The following is a 19029-nucleotide window of genomic DNA, read 5'->3' as shown; positions in this document are numbered from 1 at the left end:
CTCTTCTAAAGTAAATGTGTACAGCAGATATAGATGATCTATATCAGGGGTCACCAACGCGGTGACAATTTTTTTTAATTGTAAAGAATAATAAGTACATTTTAATTTAATTCTTCATTTTAGCTTCTGTTTTTTCGATGACGAATATTTGTGAAATATTTCTTCAAACGTATTATGATTAAAATTCAAAAAAATTATTCTGGCAAATCTAGAAAATCTGTAGAATCAAATTTAAATCTTATTTCAAAGCCTTTTGAATTTCTTTTAAAAAAATTTGTTCTGGAAAATCTAGAAGAAATTATGATTTGTCTTTGTTAGAAATATAGCTAATTGGTTCTAACAAAGTGCAGATCGGATTTTAACCTATTTAAAACATGTCATCAAAATTCTAAAATTAATCTTAATCAGGAAAAATTACTAATGATGTTCCATAAATTATTTTTTTAATTTCTTCAAAAAGATTCGAATTAGCTAGTTTTTCTCTTCTTTTTTTCGGTTGAATTTTGAATTTTAAAGAGTCAAATTTGAAGATGAACTATGTTTCAAAATTTAATTGTCATTTTTCTGGGGTTTGCACCTCTTTTAAACCGTTCAATTAAGTGTAAATATCATTAATTATTAATAATAACATAGAGTTAAAGGTAAATTGAGCAAATTGGCTATTTCTGGCAATTTATTTAAGTGTGTATCAAACTGGTAGCCCTTCGCATTAATCACTACCCAAGAAGTAGCTCTTGCTTTCAAAAAGGTTGGTGACCCCTGGTCTATGCAGTAACATATTGTGTCATTTATACACCTATTATTTTCTACACATTATGAGGGACAAACTGTAAAAAAGGGATTATTAATCTACTTGTTCATTTACTGTTAATATCTGCTTATTTTCTGTTTTAACATGTTCTATCTACACTTCTGTTAAAATGTAATAATCACTTATTCTTCTCTTCTTTCATACTTTACATTAGTTTTGGATGATACCACACATTTTGGTATCGATCCGATACCAAGTCGTTACAGGATCATACATTGGTCATATTCAAAGTCCTCATGTGTCTTACATCGATCTGACAATTATACATTGATCTTACATCGATCTTTACATTGATCTTACATCGATCTTTACATTGATCTTACATCTATCTTTACATTGATCTTTTATCGATGTTTACATTGATCTTACATCGATCTTTACATTGATCTTACATCGATCTTTACATTGATCTTACATCGATCTTTACATTGATCTTAGATCGATCTTTACAGCGGTTTTACATCGATCTTACATCGATCTTTGCATTGATCTTACATCGATCTTTACATTGATCTTTTATCGATGTTTACATTGATCTTACATCGCTCTTTACAGCGGCCTTACCTCAATCTTTGCATTGATCTTACATCGATCTTTACAACAGTCTTACATTGATCTTACATCGATCTTTACATTGATCTTACATCGTTCTTTACATTGATTCTACATCGATCTTTACATCGGTCTTACATCAATTTTTCATTGCTCTTACATCGATCTTTACATTGATCTTACATCGATCTTTACATTGATCTTACATCGATCTTTACAGCGGTTTTACATCGATCTTACATCGATCTTTGCATTGATCTTACATCTATCTTTACATTGATCTTACATCAAACTTTACATTGATCTTATATCGATGTTTACATTGATCTTACATCGATCTTTACAGCAGCCTTACCTCTATCTTTGCATTGATCTTACATTGATCTTTACAACAGTCTTACATTGATCTTACGTCGATCTTTACATTGATCTCACATTGTTCTTTACATTGATTCTACATCGATCTTTACATCGGTCTTACATCAATTTTACATTGATCTTACATTGATCTTTACATTGATCTTACATCGATCTTTACCTTGATCTTACTTCGATCTTACAATGATACATCAATCTTACATTGATCTTACAATTATACTACATTACTCTTACATCGATCTATACATTGATCTTACATCAATATTTACATTAATCTTACATGGATCTTTACATTGATCTTATATCGATGCTTACATTGATCTTATATCGATCTTTACAGCGGTCTTACATTGATCCTACATCAATCTTTACATCAGTCTTACATTAATCTTACATTGATCTTACATCGATATTTACATTGATCTTTACATTGATCTTACATTGATCTTTACATTGATCTTACATCGGTCTTACATCGATCTTACATTGATCTTACATCGATCTTTACAGCGGTCTTACATCAATCTTTACCTTGATCTTACATCAATTTTACAATGATACATTAAACTTACAATGATAATACATCACTCTTACATCGATCTATACATTGATCTTACATCAATCTTTACAGCGGTTTTACATTGATCTTACATCAATCTTACAATGATACATCAATCTTACATTGATCTTACAATGATACTACATCGGTCTTACATTGATCTTTACATCGGTCTTACATTGATCTTACATGAATCTTTACATTGATCTTACATCAATCTTTACATTGATCTTTACCTTGATCTTACTTCGATCTTACAATGATACATCAATCTTACATTGATCTTACAATTATACTACATTACTCTTACATCGATCTATACATTGATCTTACATTAATATTTACATTAATCTTACATCAATCTTTACATTGATCTTATATCGATCTTTACAGCGGTCTTACATTGATCCTACATCGATCTTTACATCAGTCTTACATCTATCTTACATTGATCTTACATCGATCTTTGCATTGATCTTACATCGGTCTTACATCGATCTTTACATTGATCTTACATTAATCTTTACAGCGGTCTTACATCGATCTTTACCTTGATCTTACATCGATTTTACAATGATACATTAATCTTACATTGATCTTACAATGATAATACATCGCTCTTACATCGATCTATACATTGATCTTACATCAATCTTTACAGCGGTTTTACATTTATCTTACATCGATCTTTACATTGATCTTTACATCAATCTTTACATCGGTCTTTACATTGATCTTATATCGATGCTTACATTGATCTTATACCGATCTTTACAGCGGTCTTACATTGATCTTACATCGATCTTTACATTGATCTTACATCGTTCTTTACATTAATCCTACATCGATCTTTACATCAGTCTTACATCAATCTTACATTGATCTTACATCGATATTTACATTGATCTTATATCGATGCTTACATTGATCTTACATCGATCTTTACAGCGGTCTTACATCAATCTTTGCATTGATTTTACATCGATCTTTACATTGATCTTACATCGATCTTTACAGCGGTCTTACATTGATCTTACATCGATCTTTACATTGATTTTACATTGATCTTTACATTGATTTTACATTGTTCTTTACATTGATCCTACATCGATCTTTACATCAGTCTTACATCAATCTTACATTGATCTTACATCGATATTTACATTGATCTTACATCGGTCTTACATCGATCTTACATCGATCTTTACATTGATTTTACATCGATCTTTACATTGATTTTACATCGTTCTTTACATTGATCCTACATCGATCTTTACATCAGTCTTACATCAATCTTACATTGATCTTACATTGATATTTACATTGATCTTACATCGGTCTTACATCGATCTTACATCGATCTTACATTGATCTTACATCGATCTTTACATTGATCTTACATTAATCTTTACAGCGGTCTTACATCGATCTTTACCTTGATCTTACATCGATTTTACAATGATACATTAATCTTACATTGATCTTACAATGATAATACATCACTCTTATATCGATCTATACATTGATCTTACATCAATCTTTACAGCGGTTTTACATTGATCTTACATCAATCTTACAATGATACATCAATCTTACATTGATCTTACAATGATACTACATCTGTCTTACATTGATCTTTACATCGGTCTTACATTGATCTTACATCGATCTTTACATTGATCTTACATCGATCTTTACATTGATCTTTACATCAATCTTTACATCGGTCTTACATCGATCTTTACATTGATCTTACATCGATCTTTACATTGATTTTACATCGATCTTTACATCGGTCTTACATCGATCTTTACAATGATTTTACATCGATCTTTACATGACTTTTACATGGATCTTACAATGATACCACATCGATCTTTACATGGCTCTTACATGGATCTTACAATGATACCACATCGATCTTTACATGGCTCTTACATGGATCTTACAATGATACCACATCGATCTTTACATGGCTCTTACATGGATCTTACAATGATACCACATCGATCTTTACGTGGCTCTTACATGGATCTTACAATGATACCACATCGATCTTTACGTGGCTCTTACATGGATCTTACAATGATACCACATCGATCTTTACGTGGCTCATACATGGATCTTACAATGATACCACATCGATCTTTACGTGGCTCTTACATGGATCTTACAATGATACCACATCGATCTTTACGTGGCTCATACATGTGGTCCACAACAACACAACCAGAGTAGATGTGTTCCAGGTGTATGTGTTGTCTTGGCCAGCTTCAGCTTCATAGTCTGTTGGCAGCCTTGGTTGGTGTGGCAACATTGTTGACTTGGTGACGGGGTGGTGGTTGAATGTTACAGATGGACTGATACATGATTCCCTCATCCTCAGACAAACGGTCCTTCTTCTCACGGTGACATTATTTATCAACTTACATGATATTCAGCATTTAAACAGTAGATTTAGTTTCAATTGACCAATTCCACAAACATGGAAATCGTAAACCCCAAAGTTAGACCACAGAAATCAAAGTGAATTTTCTTTGCTAGTATCCACACTGTTCGTGTGAGCCCTGTGGGTTTTTTTTACCCTTTGCAGAGCTTTTAAATGGGAAATTATTGTTCCGTCCACAAACAATAAATGTGACATTTCTGCCAAACAAAGGAAGAACTATCATCACTTAAGGGAAATAGTACAAAAACTTGTTGTGTCACATTTTCAATGTTCTGCAGATGTTTATTGTTGCAGAGGTATACCGTATTTCCTTGAATAGCCGCAGGGGCGCTAATTAATTTAAAACCTCCTGTCACTCCGGCGCTTACCAGAAGCCTGCGGGATGGCCAAGCATGCGCTAATTATTTTAAAACCTCTTCTCACTCCGGCGCTTACCTTATCATGAAAAGCACATTTAATAAAAAAAAAACTTTATTATTGTCTTACCTTTAGGTATAAATGAGTCCATGCCAGCTCCTTTTGAAGAATCGATATAGAAGTCTTCCTTATCTTTCTTCAGTTTTAAAAGTCTCTCTGTCTCGATGGAGATCTTCCTTTTAAGTATTACCTCAAAGTCCAGTTTAGAAAACTGTTTTATTTTAGATATGTAATCCTCCATGGTAAAAGTCTAAGCAAAAATGGCTGCGCACTCTTGCTGCCGGTTGTCTTCTTTTGCAGCACTCTTCTGCAGTACCAGCAGTCGCAAGAAGGATCACTAGCGCCCTCTACCACCAGGAGGCGGGAGTCATTTAATGACTCATATTTGACCCGGCGGAAGTGCCAATCATGCGCTAATTATTTTGCGAAACGAGTTTGACCCGGCTGTAATTCGAGGCATGCGAATACCATATTCCCGGCGCCAATTCAAGGAAATATGGTATATATATATATATATATATATATATATATATATATATATATATATATATATATATATATATATATATATATATATACATATATATATATATATATATATATATATATATATATATATATATATATATATATATATATATATATATATATATATATATATATACATATATATAGCAAAGACGATATAGAAGTTGTCACTTTTGTCAGCCAATTAGAAGCTGAAAGCAACACAGCCTGAAGCTACTCCAACGTATAGAACAGCACTTAGGCCCTGAAAAAACACACAACGCTTAATTGAAATGTCAAATGCTTTTCTTATTATTTCCTCCAAAAAAAAAAGGGGGATAAAGTGCTGTAACCCCCATCAGCCTTTTCTTTATTGCCTGTGAAAAGGTTTGGAGTGCGAGCGGCAGCCAGGAACCCCGCGTGGATAAGTAGCACTGTTACGTGAATGTCATCCGGAGCTCGGCTGCTAATGCGAAAATAAATACATCACTTTGATGCGCATGCAACTCTCGTGCTGCAGTCACTCTTTGAAAAACTTTGTGTTGTTTATTCACAATGTGTGTGTCTTTATTTGCAGTTTACGACCCACACTGACACACTTCTCTTTTTTGATATGATAATGAAACATTTTGTTTTCAAGAATTCAACAGAGTTATGTGCCCTTTAATTCAGAGCTGGGGAAATATTTGGAGAGCTAGCTTGCGCAGCTTTGATGACTTCTGCTTTGTTTGATCAGCCGTTTTACTGCCGCGTTACAGACAGCGTTTGTAAACAATTAAGGTATGTAAATAAACATGTACAGAATCATTCTGTGTAAATAACTAATTTCACAACCTACCGTAATTTCCGGACTATAAGCCGCTACTTTTTCCCCCTCGTTCTGGTCCCTGCGGCTTATACAAGGGTGCGGCTTATATACAGCCTGTTCTTCTCCGACACCGACGAAGAGGATTTGGGTGGTTTTAGTACGCAGGAGGAAGACGATGACACAATGATTAAAGACTGACTTTTCATATACCGGTAGGCTGGTTATTTTGATAACGTACAGGCGAGCACTTTGTATTACTTTGCAGCGTTGTATTATTTGTACTCTGCATGAATGCTGTTCGCCATGTCAAAGATGTGAAAGTTTGATTGAATGATTGAAAGATTTATTGTTAATAAATGGGATGCTTTGTCATCTCTGTCCCGACAATCCCCTCCGTGGTAGCAGGAACCCCTATATACTACGCTAATTACACATCAAAACCCTGCGGCTTATAGTCGGGTGCGGCTTATATATGGAGCAATCTGTATTTTCCCCTAAATTTAGCTGGTGCGGCTTATAGTCAGGTGCGGCTTATAGTCCGGAAATTACAGTATATATCTGCGACTTATAGTCCAGTGATATATGGAAAAACTTGTTTTTTTCTCCCCCTAAAATTTAAATGACCTGTGCACTGTATAGTCCAGGAAAATACAGTAATTCACTTTGAGCGAGTAGTTCTGGAGGTGACAAAGGTAGTTCGTCTAAAATCAAACCTATCAAATGTAAGACCTGATCAAAGATCAACGTACTCAAAGATCAAATACTTAAAATTATTCAAGACCTGTTTTGCGCCGTCCTTTAGTTTGTGTGCATTCATCCCTAGACCCTGGCTATAAGACGCCCCCGACTTTTCTCAAACGTCAAAAATATTGTCTTACAAAACTCAAAACGGCAGCGTTTCTGGGTGTTGTTGATAAACGGCTTTGGCTTTGCATAGTAGAGTTTGAACTTGCACTTACAGATGTAGCGATCGACTGTAGTTACTGACAGTGGTTTTCTGAAGTGTCCCTGAGCCCATGTGGTGATATCCTTTACACACCGATGTCATTTTTTGATGCAGTACCATCATCAGAGTATATACATTGCAGTGGCGTGCGGTGAGGTTCATGTCAGGTGAGGCACTGACTTCATCACAGTATCTTATTCACCATTTGATTGGCAGCAGTTAACGGGTTATGTTTAAAAGCTCATACCAGCATTCTTCCCTGCTTGGCACTCAGCATCAAGGCTTGGAATTGGGGGTTAAATCACCAAAAATGATTCCCGGGCGCGGCGCCACTGCTGCCCACTGCTCCCCTCACCTCCCAGGGGGTGAACAAGGGGATGGGTCAAATGCAGAGAACAAATTTCATTACACCTAGTGTGTGTGTGACAATCATTGGTACTTTAACTTAACTTTAACTTTACACATACAAACTGTAGCACACAAAAAAAGCACATTTAATAAAAAAAAACACGTTATTATGGTCTTACCTTCACTTATAAGTGCGGGAGCAGTGGTGTTTGTGTTGGAGGAGTTGTGAATGAATGAAATATGAAATCCGTGCTGCAGTCTGCAGGTGTGCCTAATGTTGTGTCCCTGCGGTTGTTCGCAGAAACATTGAATTTAGGGATGTCCGATAATGGCTTTTTTGCCGATATCCGATATTCCGATATTGTCCAACTCTTAATTACCGATACCGATATATACAGTGGTGGAATTAACACATTATTATGCCTAATTTGGACAACCAGGTATGGTGAAGATAAGGTCATTTAAAAAAAAATAAAATAAAATAAGATAAATAAATGAAAAACGTTTTCTTGAATAAAAAAGAAAGTAAAACAATATAAAAACAGTTACATAGAAACTAGTAATTAATGAAAAGAGTAAAATGAAGTGTTAAAGGTTAGTATTATTAGTGGAGCAGCAGCACGCACAATCATGTGTGCTTACAGACTGTATCCCTTGCAGACTGTATTGATATATATTGTTAATATTAATAACTGTATCCCTTGCAGACTGTATTGATGTATATTGTTAATATTAATAACTGTATCCCTTGCAGACTATATTGATGTATATTGTTAATATTAATAACTGTATCCTTTGCAGACTGTATTGATATATATTGTTAATATTAATAACTGTATCCCTTGCAGACTGTATTGATATATATTGATAATATTAATAACTGTATCCCTTGCAGACTGTATTGATATATATTGTTAATATTAATAACTGTATCCCTTGCAGACTGTATTGATATATATTGTTAATATTAATAACTGTATCCCTTGCAGACTGTATTGATATATATTGTTAATATTAATAACTGTATCCCTTGCAGACTGTATTGATATATATTGTTAATATTAATAACTGTATCCCTTGCAGACTGTATTGATATATATTGATAATATTAATAACTGTATCCCTTGCAGACTGTATTGATATATATTGTTAATATTAATAACTGTATCCCTTGCAGACTGTATTGATATATATTGTTAATATTAATAACTGTATCCCTTGCAGACTGTATTGATATATATTGTTAATATTAATAACTGTATCCCTTGCAGACTGTATTGATATATATTGTTAATATTAATAACTGTATCCCTTGCAGACTATATTGATATATATTGTTAATATTAATAACTGTATCCCTTGCAGACTGTATTGATATATATTGTTAATATTAATAACTGTATCCCTTGCAGACTGTATTGATATATATTGTTAATATTAATAACTGTATCCCTCGCAGACTGTATTGATATATATTGATATATAATGTAGGAAGCAGAATATTAATAACAGAAAGAAACAACCTTTTTGTGTGAATGAATGGGGGAGGGAAGTTTTTTGGGTTGGTGCACTAATTGTAAGTGTATCTTGTGTTTTTATGTGGATTTGAATAAAAAAATTTTTTAAAAACGATACCGATAATAAAAAAAAACGATACCAATAATTTCCGATATTACATTTTAAAGCATTTATCAATCAATCAATCAATGTTTATTTATATAGCCCTAAATCACAAGTGTCTCAAAGGGCTGTTTATCTGCTTTAAATAATATAATATCGGCCTGCCGATATTATTGGACATCTCTAATATATATATATATATATATTGGGAGTCTAAAAAAATGTAAATGAGGTTCCGCAGCCTCCGAAGCAGAACCTCCAGGTTGTGTAACAGCTTCTTCCCTCAGGCCGTAAGACTCTTGAACGCATCATAATTATCCCCTCAACTCCCCCCAAAATGGATTAACTCGCTGGAATAAAAAAGACAATATAACATACATCAGATACCGATAATAAAAAAAATGATACCGATAATTTCCGATATTACATTTTAAAGCATTTATCAGACATCTGTAATTGAATTATTTACATTATTTACAATCCGGGGGGTGGGATGTGTAGGCGGGGGTTAGGTTTGGTTGATATCAGCTCTTCAGTCATCAACAATTGCATCATCAGAGAAATGGACATTGAAAGAGTGTAGGTGTGACTTGGTAGGATATGTACAGCAAGTAGTGGACATAGAGAGAGAGATCAGATAGCATAAGAACAAGTATCTACATTTGATAATTTACATTTGATTATTTACAATCCGGGGAGGTGGGATGTGGAAGGGGGAGGGTGTTAGTCAAGGGTTGAAGTTGCCTGGAGGTGTTGTTTTATTGCGGCTTTGAAGGAGGATAGAGATGCCCTTTCTTTTATACCTGTTGGGAGTGCGTTCCATATTGATGTGGCATAGAGGGAGAATGACTTAAAGGCCTACTGAAATGAAATTGTTTTATTTAAACGGGGATAGCAGATCCATTCTATGTGTCATACTTGATCATTTCGCGATATTGCCATATTTTTGCTGAAAGGATTTAGTGGAGAACAACGTCGATAAAGTTCGCAACTTTTGGTCTCTGATAAAAAAAAACCTTGCCTGTAGCGGAAGTAGCGTGACGTTGTCAGTTGTTCACTCCCTCATATTTTCCTATTGTTTTCAACGCAGCTAGAGCGATTCGGACCATTACCCCATTAATTTGAGCGAGGATGAAAGATTCGTGGATGAGGAACGTTAGAGTGACGGACTAGAATGCAGTGAAATACATATTTTTTTTCGCTCTGACCGTAACTTAGGTACAAGCTGGCTCATTGGATTCCACACTCTCTCCTTTTTCTATTGTGGATCACGGATTTGTATTTTAAACCACCTGGGATACTATATCCTCTTGGAAATGAGAGTCGAGAACGCGAAATGGACATTCACTGCCTTTTATCTCCACGACAATACATCGGCGAAGCTCTTTAGCATGAGCTAACGTGATAGCATCTGTCTCAAATGCAGATAGAAACAAAATAAATAAACCCCTGACTGGAAGGATAGACAGAAGATCAACAATACTATTAAACCGTGGACATGTAACTACACGGTTAATAGATCTCAGCCTGGCAAAGCTTAACAATGCTGTTGCTAACGACGCTAAGGCTGACTTAGCAACATAGCAACCGGACCTCACAGAGCTATGATAAAAACATTAGCGCTCCACCTACGCCAGCCAGCCCTCATCTGCCCAGCTCATCAACAGCCGTGCTCACCTGCGTTCCAGCGATCGACGGCGCGACGAAGGACTTCACCCGATCATCCGTGCGTTGGCCGGTTAGCATCAGCTAGCGCGTCTGCTATCCAAGTGAGTAATCCTTGTTGTGTTGCTACAGCCAGCTGCTATACACCGACCCACCTACAACTGTCTTCTTTGCAGCCTTCATTGTTCATTAAACAAATTGCAAAAGATGTCCAGAATACTGTGGAATTATGAAATGAAAACAGAGCTTTTTGTATAGGATTCTACGGGGTACCATAACTTCCGTTACTCTGACTTCGTCACGCGCATACGTCATCATACCGCGACGTTTCAGCCGGATATTTCCCGGGAAGTTTAAAATGTCACTTTATAAGTTAACCCGGCCGTATTGGCATGTGTTGCAATGTTAAGATTTCATCATTGATATATAAACTATCAGACTGCGTGGTCGCTAGTAGTGGCTTTCAGTAGGCCTTTAACAATGCTGTTGCTAACGACGCTAAGGCTGACTTAGCAACTTAGCAACCGGACCTCACAGAGCTATGATAAAAACATTAGCGCTCCACCTATGCCAGCCAGCCCTCATCTGCTCATCAACACCCGTGCTCACCTGCGTTCCAGCGATCGATGGCGCGACGAAGGACTTCACCCGTTCATCCGTGCAGTGGCCGGTTAGCATCGGCTAGCGCGTCTGCTATCCAAGTGAGTAATCCTTGTTGTGTTGCTACAGCCAGCTGCTATACACCGACCCACCTACAACTGTCTTCTTTGCAGTCTTCATTGTTCATTAAACAAATTGCAAAAGATGTCCAGAATACTGTGGAATTATGAAATGAAAACAGAGCTTTTTGTATAGGATTCTACGGGTACCATAACTTCCGTTACTCTGACTTCGTCACGCGCATACGTCATCATACCGCGACGTTTCAGCCGGATATTTCCCGGGAAGTTTAAAATGTCACTTTATAAGTTAACCCGGCCGTATTGGCATGTGTTGCAATGTTAAGATTTCATCATTGATATATAAACTATCAGACTGCGTGGTCGCTAGTAGTGGCTTTCAGTAGGCCTTTAACAATGCTGTTGCTAACGACGCTAAGGCTGACTTAGCAACTTAGCAACCGGACCTCACAGAGCTATGATAAAAACATTAGCGCTCCACCTACGCCAGCCAGCCCTCATCTGCCCAGCTCATCAACACCCGTGCTCACCTGCGTTCCAGCGATCGACGGCGCGACGAAGGACTTCACCCGATCATCCGTGCGGTGGCCGGTTAGCATCAGCTAGCGCGTCTGCTATCCAAGTGAGTAATCCTTGTTGTGTTGCTACAGCCAGCTGCTATACACCGACCCACCTACAACTGTCTTCTTTGCAGTCTTCATTGTTCATTAAACAAATTGCAAAAGATGTCCAGAATACTGTGGAATTATGAAATGAAAACAGAGCTTTTTGTATAGGATTCTAAGGGGTACCATAACTTCCGTTACTCTGACTTCGTCACGCGCATACGTCATCATACCGCGACGTTTCAGCCGGATATTTCCCGGGAAGTTTAAAATGTCACTTTATAAGTTAACCCGGCCGTATTGGCATGTGTTGCAATGTTAAGATGTCATCATTGATATATAAACTATCAGACTGCGTGGTCGCTAGTAGTGGCTTTCAGTAGGCCTTTAACAATGCTGTTGCTAACGACGCTAAGGCTGACTTAGCAACATAGCAACCGGACCTCACAGAGCTATGATAAAAACATTAGCGCTCCACCTACGCCAGCCAGCCCTCATCTGCCCAGCTCATCAACAGCCGTGCTCACCTGCGTTCCAGCGATCGACGGCGCGACGAAGGACTTCACCCGATCATCCGTGCGGTGGCCGGTTAGCATCAGCTAGCGCGTCTGCTATCCAAGTGAGTAATCCTTGTTGTGTTGCTGCAGCCAGCCGCTAATACACCGACCCACCTACAACTGTCTTCTTTGCAGCCTTCATTGTTCATTAAACAAATTGCAAAAGATGTCCAGAATACTGTGGAATTATGAAATGAAAACAGAGCTTTTTGTATAGGATTCTAAGGGTAGCATAACTTCCGTTACTCTGACTTCGTCACGCGCAGACGTCATCATACCGCGACGTTTCAGCCGGATATTTCCCGGGAAGTTTAAAATGTCACTTTATAAGTTAACCCCGGCCGTATTGGCATGTGTTGCAATGTTAAGATTTCATCATTGATATATAAACTATCAGACTGCGTGGTCGCTAGTAGTGGCTTTCAGTAGGCCTTTAACAATGCTGTTGCTAACGACGCCAAGGCTGACTTAGCAACTTAGCAACCGGACCTCACAGAGCTATGATAAAAACATTAGCGCATCAACACCCGTGCTCACCTGCGCTCCAGCGATCGACGGCGCGACGAAGGACTTCACCCGATCATCCGTGCGGTGGCCGGTTAGCATCAGCTAGCGCGTCTGCTATCCAAGTGAGTAATCCTTGTTGTGTTGCTACAGCCAGCCGCTAATACACCGATCCCACCTACAACGTTCTTCTTTGCAGCCTCCATTGTTCATTAAACAAATTGCAAAAGATTCACCAACACAGATGTCCAGAATACTGTGGAATTATGAAATGAAAACAGAGCTTTTTTGTATTGTATTCAACGGGGAAGGCATACCTCTGTTCCCCGGGCTACGTCACGCGCATACGTCATCCTCCGAAGGCTCTTTAAACCGGGAGTGTGGCGGGAAATGTAAAATGTCACTTTATAAGTTAACCCGGCCGTATTGGCATGTGTTGCAATGTTAAGATTTCATCATTGATATATAAACTATCAGACTGCGTGGTCGCTAGTAGTGGCTTTCAGTAGGCCTTTAACAATGCTGTTGCTAACGACGCTAAGGCTGACTTAGCAACTTAGCAACCGGACCTCACAGAGCTATGATAAAAACATTAGCGCATCAACACCCGTGCTCACCTGCGCTCCAGCGATCGACGGCGCGACGAAGGACTTCACCCGATCATCCGTGCGGTGGCCGGTTAGCATCGGCTAGCGCGTCTGCTATCCAAGTGAGTAATCCTTGTTGTGTTGCTACAGCCAGCTGCTATACACCGATCCCACCTACAACTGTCTTCTTTGCAGCCTTCATTGTTCATTAAACAAATTGCAAAAGATGTCCAGAATACTGTGGAATTATGAAATGAAAACAGAGCTTTTTGTATAGGATTCTACGGGGTACCATAACTTCCGTTACTCTGACTTCGTCACGCGCATACGTCATCATACCGCGACGTTTCAGCCGGATATTTCCCGGGAAGTTTAAAATGTCACTTTATAAGTTAACCCCGGCCGTATTGGCATGTGTTGCAATGTTAAGATTTCATCATTGATATATAAACTATCAGACTGCGTGGTCGCTAGTAGCGGCTTTCAGTAGGCCTTTAAGACCTTTGTTAGATGGGAATCTGAGTTTAACGTGGTTTGTAAACTGGTGTCAGTACACCAATTGGCCTGGAAATTGACTTTGAATGATCAACATCAACCTTCTGTCATTCATAAAGGTGACAAACTAGTCAAAAAAAACATGTTTTTAGGCACAACATTTGCAATAAAACGTGTGCAGAGTGAAGGAAAAGGCATTGGGAAAGAAAGATGTTTGTTTCCATTAAAAAGCCGCCTCATTAGAATATGCTGCATCGGCATCGGAGTGTTGGTCCTCACAAGAGAGATGGTGGATCTCCCGCTCCAGAACAGCTGGCAATGACGGCGAGGTGATGCCCTCGTCACGTAAACAACCGACATCCTTTGTGCCGGAATGTGAGACCTGCTGAGCGGGTTCAGCTGAGGTCAGCTCACACACTAAATGCAGCCGCTTTGTGGATGTCACATTTTCATGCTCCCGAAAAGCCAACACATGAATGTTGCTAGGTGATGCATTAATATTCATGTTGTTTGCACCCCCAGGATAAACCGGGGCTGAAAGATATCTCTATCTCCCTGATAGCTCAATTATCCTTCATACTTTCAACCAAAAAAAAAAAAAGAACTCCTATGCAAGCTTTTTAATTACTTGCTGCAATTTTAATGCAGCGGCGGAAGTTTTATCGGGAACATCGCAGAGCCATTTTCTGCTTCTAATTGCTACATGGCGTAATTGAAAATATTCATATAGAATCTTTGGGCACCCTTGAGGGTAACCATTCCATTACAAATCCATTCAAAACAATTCTCGATTCAAAATCAATACCTTTAATAACATTGGGTGTCAGTTCTGTGATGAACTACATGCCTCCATAAAACAGATGAACATTAGCTCTGATATATTTCTATATTACTTACAAGAAAACTACTTTTGTTCAATCAAGTTCTACCCAAACATTTAATAAAGTCAAATACAAATAAGGCAACAAGAGAAATATCCAACACTTCTCTTTTGTAAAGTAAATGTGTACAGCAGATATAGATCATCTATAATAATAATATAAATAAATATAAATATAATATAAATATAATAATAATAATAATAATAATAATAATAATATAATAATAATATATAATATATATTATTATATATTATATACATATTATATATATATAATAATAATAATATAATAATAATAATAATATAAATAATAAATAATATAATATATAATATAATATAATATAATAATAATATATAATATAATATAATAATAATAATATAATATAATAATAATATAATAAATAATATAAATAATAATAATAATATAAATATAAATATAACAATAATATGATTGTCTTAGTAACTGGACAGGACAGATAAAGAAAATTGAATTGATTAAGAATTGTTACAAATAAAAATCACAATTCATTTGAGAATGGATTTATTTGAGACTCCCAATATATGTCAAAACATGGACTGTGGGGTATTTCGTTTTCCCGGAATGCAAAGGAAAGTTGGAGCGGGCAAGGCGTGAAGGTGAGGACATGTTTATTTTTACACTAACAAAAAAAAATAAAATAAAAAGCGCGCAGAAGGGCGGAAGTACAAAAACGTGCACAAAGGCAGAGACTATGAACATGAAAACAACACTTGCTGTGGCGTGAAACCGCAATGAAAACTATGGCATGGAATGAAAGGTAGCAGAGGTAGACAGAGGTAGTAAGGATAATGTCACCAGCCCGACTGCCTGGCAACCACAAGCTTAAATACTGGTGACATGACCAGTGGAAACAGGTGCGTGACTCGAAATGTGAAAACGTGAGACAGGTGCGTGACATGAGGATGTGAACCAGCTGAAACTAATGGTTGGTTGTATGGCTACCATAGTCAGACGTACCGTGCTTCAACATACAAGTACAATTATGCAAAAATACGGCGCTTAAAGATCTGTCAAAAATGTTTTAGTAGGACTTTGGTAAGCTATGAAGCCACACCGCTTGATGGATTATTGGAGCATTATGGCTACCATAGTCAGACGTACTGTGCTTCAACATACAAGTAAAATGATGCAAAAATACGGCGCTTAAAGATCTGTCAAAATGTTTTAGTAGGACTTTGGTAAGCTATGAAGATGCACCGCTTGATGGATTATTGGAGCATTATGGCTACCATAGTCAGACGTACTGTGCTTCCACATACAAGTAAAATGATGCAAAAATACGGCGCTTAAAGATCTGTCAAAATGTTTTAGTAGGACTTTGGTAAGCTATGAAGACGCACCGCTTGATGGATTATTGGAGCATTATGGCTACCATAGTCAGACGTACTGTGCTTCAACATACAAGTAAAATGATGCAAAAATACGGCGCTTAAAGATCTGTCAAAATGTTTTAGTAGGACTTTGGTAAGCTATGAAGACGCACCGCTTGATGGATTATTGGAGCATTATGGCTACCATAGTCAGACGTACTGTGCTTCAACATACAAGTAAAATGATGCAAAAATACGGCGCTTAAAGATCTGTCAAAATGTTTTAGTAGGACTTTGGTAAGCTATGAAGACGCACCGCTTGATGGATTATTGGAGCATTATGGCTACCATAGTCAGACGTACTGTGCTTCAACATACAAGTAAAATGATGCAAAAATACGGCGCTTAAAGATCTGTCAAAATGTTTTAGTAGGACTTTGGTAAGCTATGAAGACGCACCGCTTGATGGATTATTGGAGCATTATGGCTACCATAGTCAGACGTACTGTGCTTCAACATACAAGTAAAATGATGCAAAAATACGGCGCTTAAAGATCTGTCAAAATGTTTTAGTAGGACTTTGGTAAGCTATGAAGACGCACCGCTTGATGGATTATTGGAGCATTATGGCTACCATAGTCAGACGTACTGTGCTTCAACATACAAGTAAAATTATGCAAAAATACGGCGCTTAAAGATCTGTCAAAATGTTTTAGTAGGACTTTGGTAAGCTATGAAGACGCACCGCTTGATGGATTATTGGAGCATTATGGCTACCATAGTCAGACGTACTGTGCTTCAACATACAAGTAAAATTATGCAAAAATACGGCGCTTAAAGATCTGTCAAAATGTTTTAGTAGGACTTTTTGGTAAGCTATGAAGATGCACCGCTTGATGGATTATTGGAGCATTATGGCTACCATAGTCAGACGTACCGTGCTTCAACATACAAGTACAATTATGCAAAAATACGGCGCTTAAAGATCTGTCAAAAATGTTTTAGTAGGACTTTGGTAAGCTATGAAGACGCACCGCTTGATGGATTATTGGAGCATTATGGCTACCATAGTCAGACGTACTGTGCTTCAACATACAAGTTAAATTATGCAAAAATACGGCGCTTAAAGATCTGTCAAAAATGTTTTAGTAGGACTTTGGTAAGCTATGAAGCCACACCGCTTGATGGATTATTGGAGTATTATGGCTACCATAGTCAGACGTACTGTGCTTCAACATAAAAGTACAATGATGCAAAAATACGGCGCTTAAAGATCTGTCAAAAATGTTTTAGTAGGACTTTGGTAAGCTATGAAGCCACACCGCTTGATGGATTATTGGAGCATTATGGCTACCATAGTCAGACGTACTGTGCTTCAACATACAAGTAAAATTATGCAAAAATACGACTCAAGTTTTTTTGTTTTACCATTTTCAAAAACATTCCCACTTTTACCAAAATTCCCTAATTTTGGGGGGAATTCCCATTTAAAGCAGAATGTAGTCGGGCGGGCCCACGCTGACACTCACTGCTCTTCTCTGCAGAGATTGAAAAGGTGGAGAAGGACGAGGGCAAAGAGGACGAGAAGTTCATCGACGTGGTCGTCAACAAGAACATGAAACTGGGACAGAAAGTTCTCATACCGGTCAAGCAGTTCCCCAAAGTAAGTGAGGACACCAGTGCATCATGGGTAATAACACGCACGCTTTTTAACTAGTTTGAACCTTAAAATCATGAATTTTGATACTTGATGCCATTTTGGAAGTAACGCTTTATGCTAGCTTTTAGCTAACTTTGTATGTTTAACCCTAAAAATGAATAAGTTAGCGTCTCTCATATTATGCCAATGTCTCTTATTTTAGCAGGCGGACATTAGCAAGCTAACATGTTATGCTAGCGTTTTCAAAAAAAAATTATGTTAACACCTACAAATATTAAACCTTTAGCTATTTCCTCATATCCGGTCACATGCTAGCATGCTAACATTTTATTCTAGGTTTTTAGCTAATTTTGTACTTTTTTCAACCGAAAAATCATGGTTTTTGATACTTGGCACCATCTTGGAAGTATGCTAACATCTCTTATTTTAGCATGCTAACCCTAGCATGCTAGCATTTTATTCTAGCTTTTTAGCTAATTTTGTACTTTTTTTTAACCGAAAAATCATGGTTTTTGATACTTGGCGCCATCTTGGAAGTATGCTAACGTCTCTTATTTTTGGCATGCTAACCCTAGCATGCTAGCATTTTATTCTAGCTTTTTAGCTAATTTTGTACTTTTTTTTTTAACCGAAAAATCTTGGTTTTTGATA

The 19029-nt window shown here is 37.2% G+C and overlaps 1 protein-coding gene across 2 annotated transcripts in view; it reads left to right on the top strand.

The window, feature by feature from the left end:
* Nucleotides 1–19029, top strand: part of LOC133635910 (KH domain-containing, RNA-binding, signal transduction-associated protein 3-like) — a 340548-nt gene that overhangs the window by 126291 nt on the left and 195228 nt on the right. For both annotated transcript variants that reach the window (XM_062029365.1, XM_062029366.1), the window contains exon 3: nucleotides 18263–18381. In XM_062029365.1, the coding sequence (XP_061885349.1) occupies nucleotides 18263–18381 (119 nt within the window). The remainder of the gene's footprint in view (nucleotides 1–18262; nucleotides 18382–19029) is intronic.

This window comes from Entelurus aequoreus, linkage group LG20 (genome assembly GCF_033978785.1).
Source record: "Entelurus aequoreus isolate RoL-2023_Sb linkage group LG20, RoL_Eaeq_v1.1, whole genome shotgun sequence".
Taxonomy (NCBI): Eukaryota; Metazoa; Chordata; class Actinopteri; order Syngnathiformes; family Syngnathidae; genus Entelurus; species Entelurus aequoreus.
Note: the sequence above shows the minus strand (reverse complement) of the source record. Positions and strands in the feature narration are given on the sequence as shown.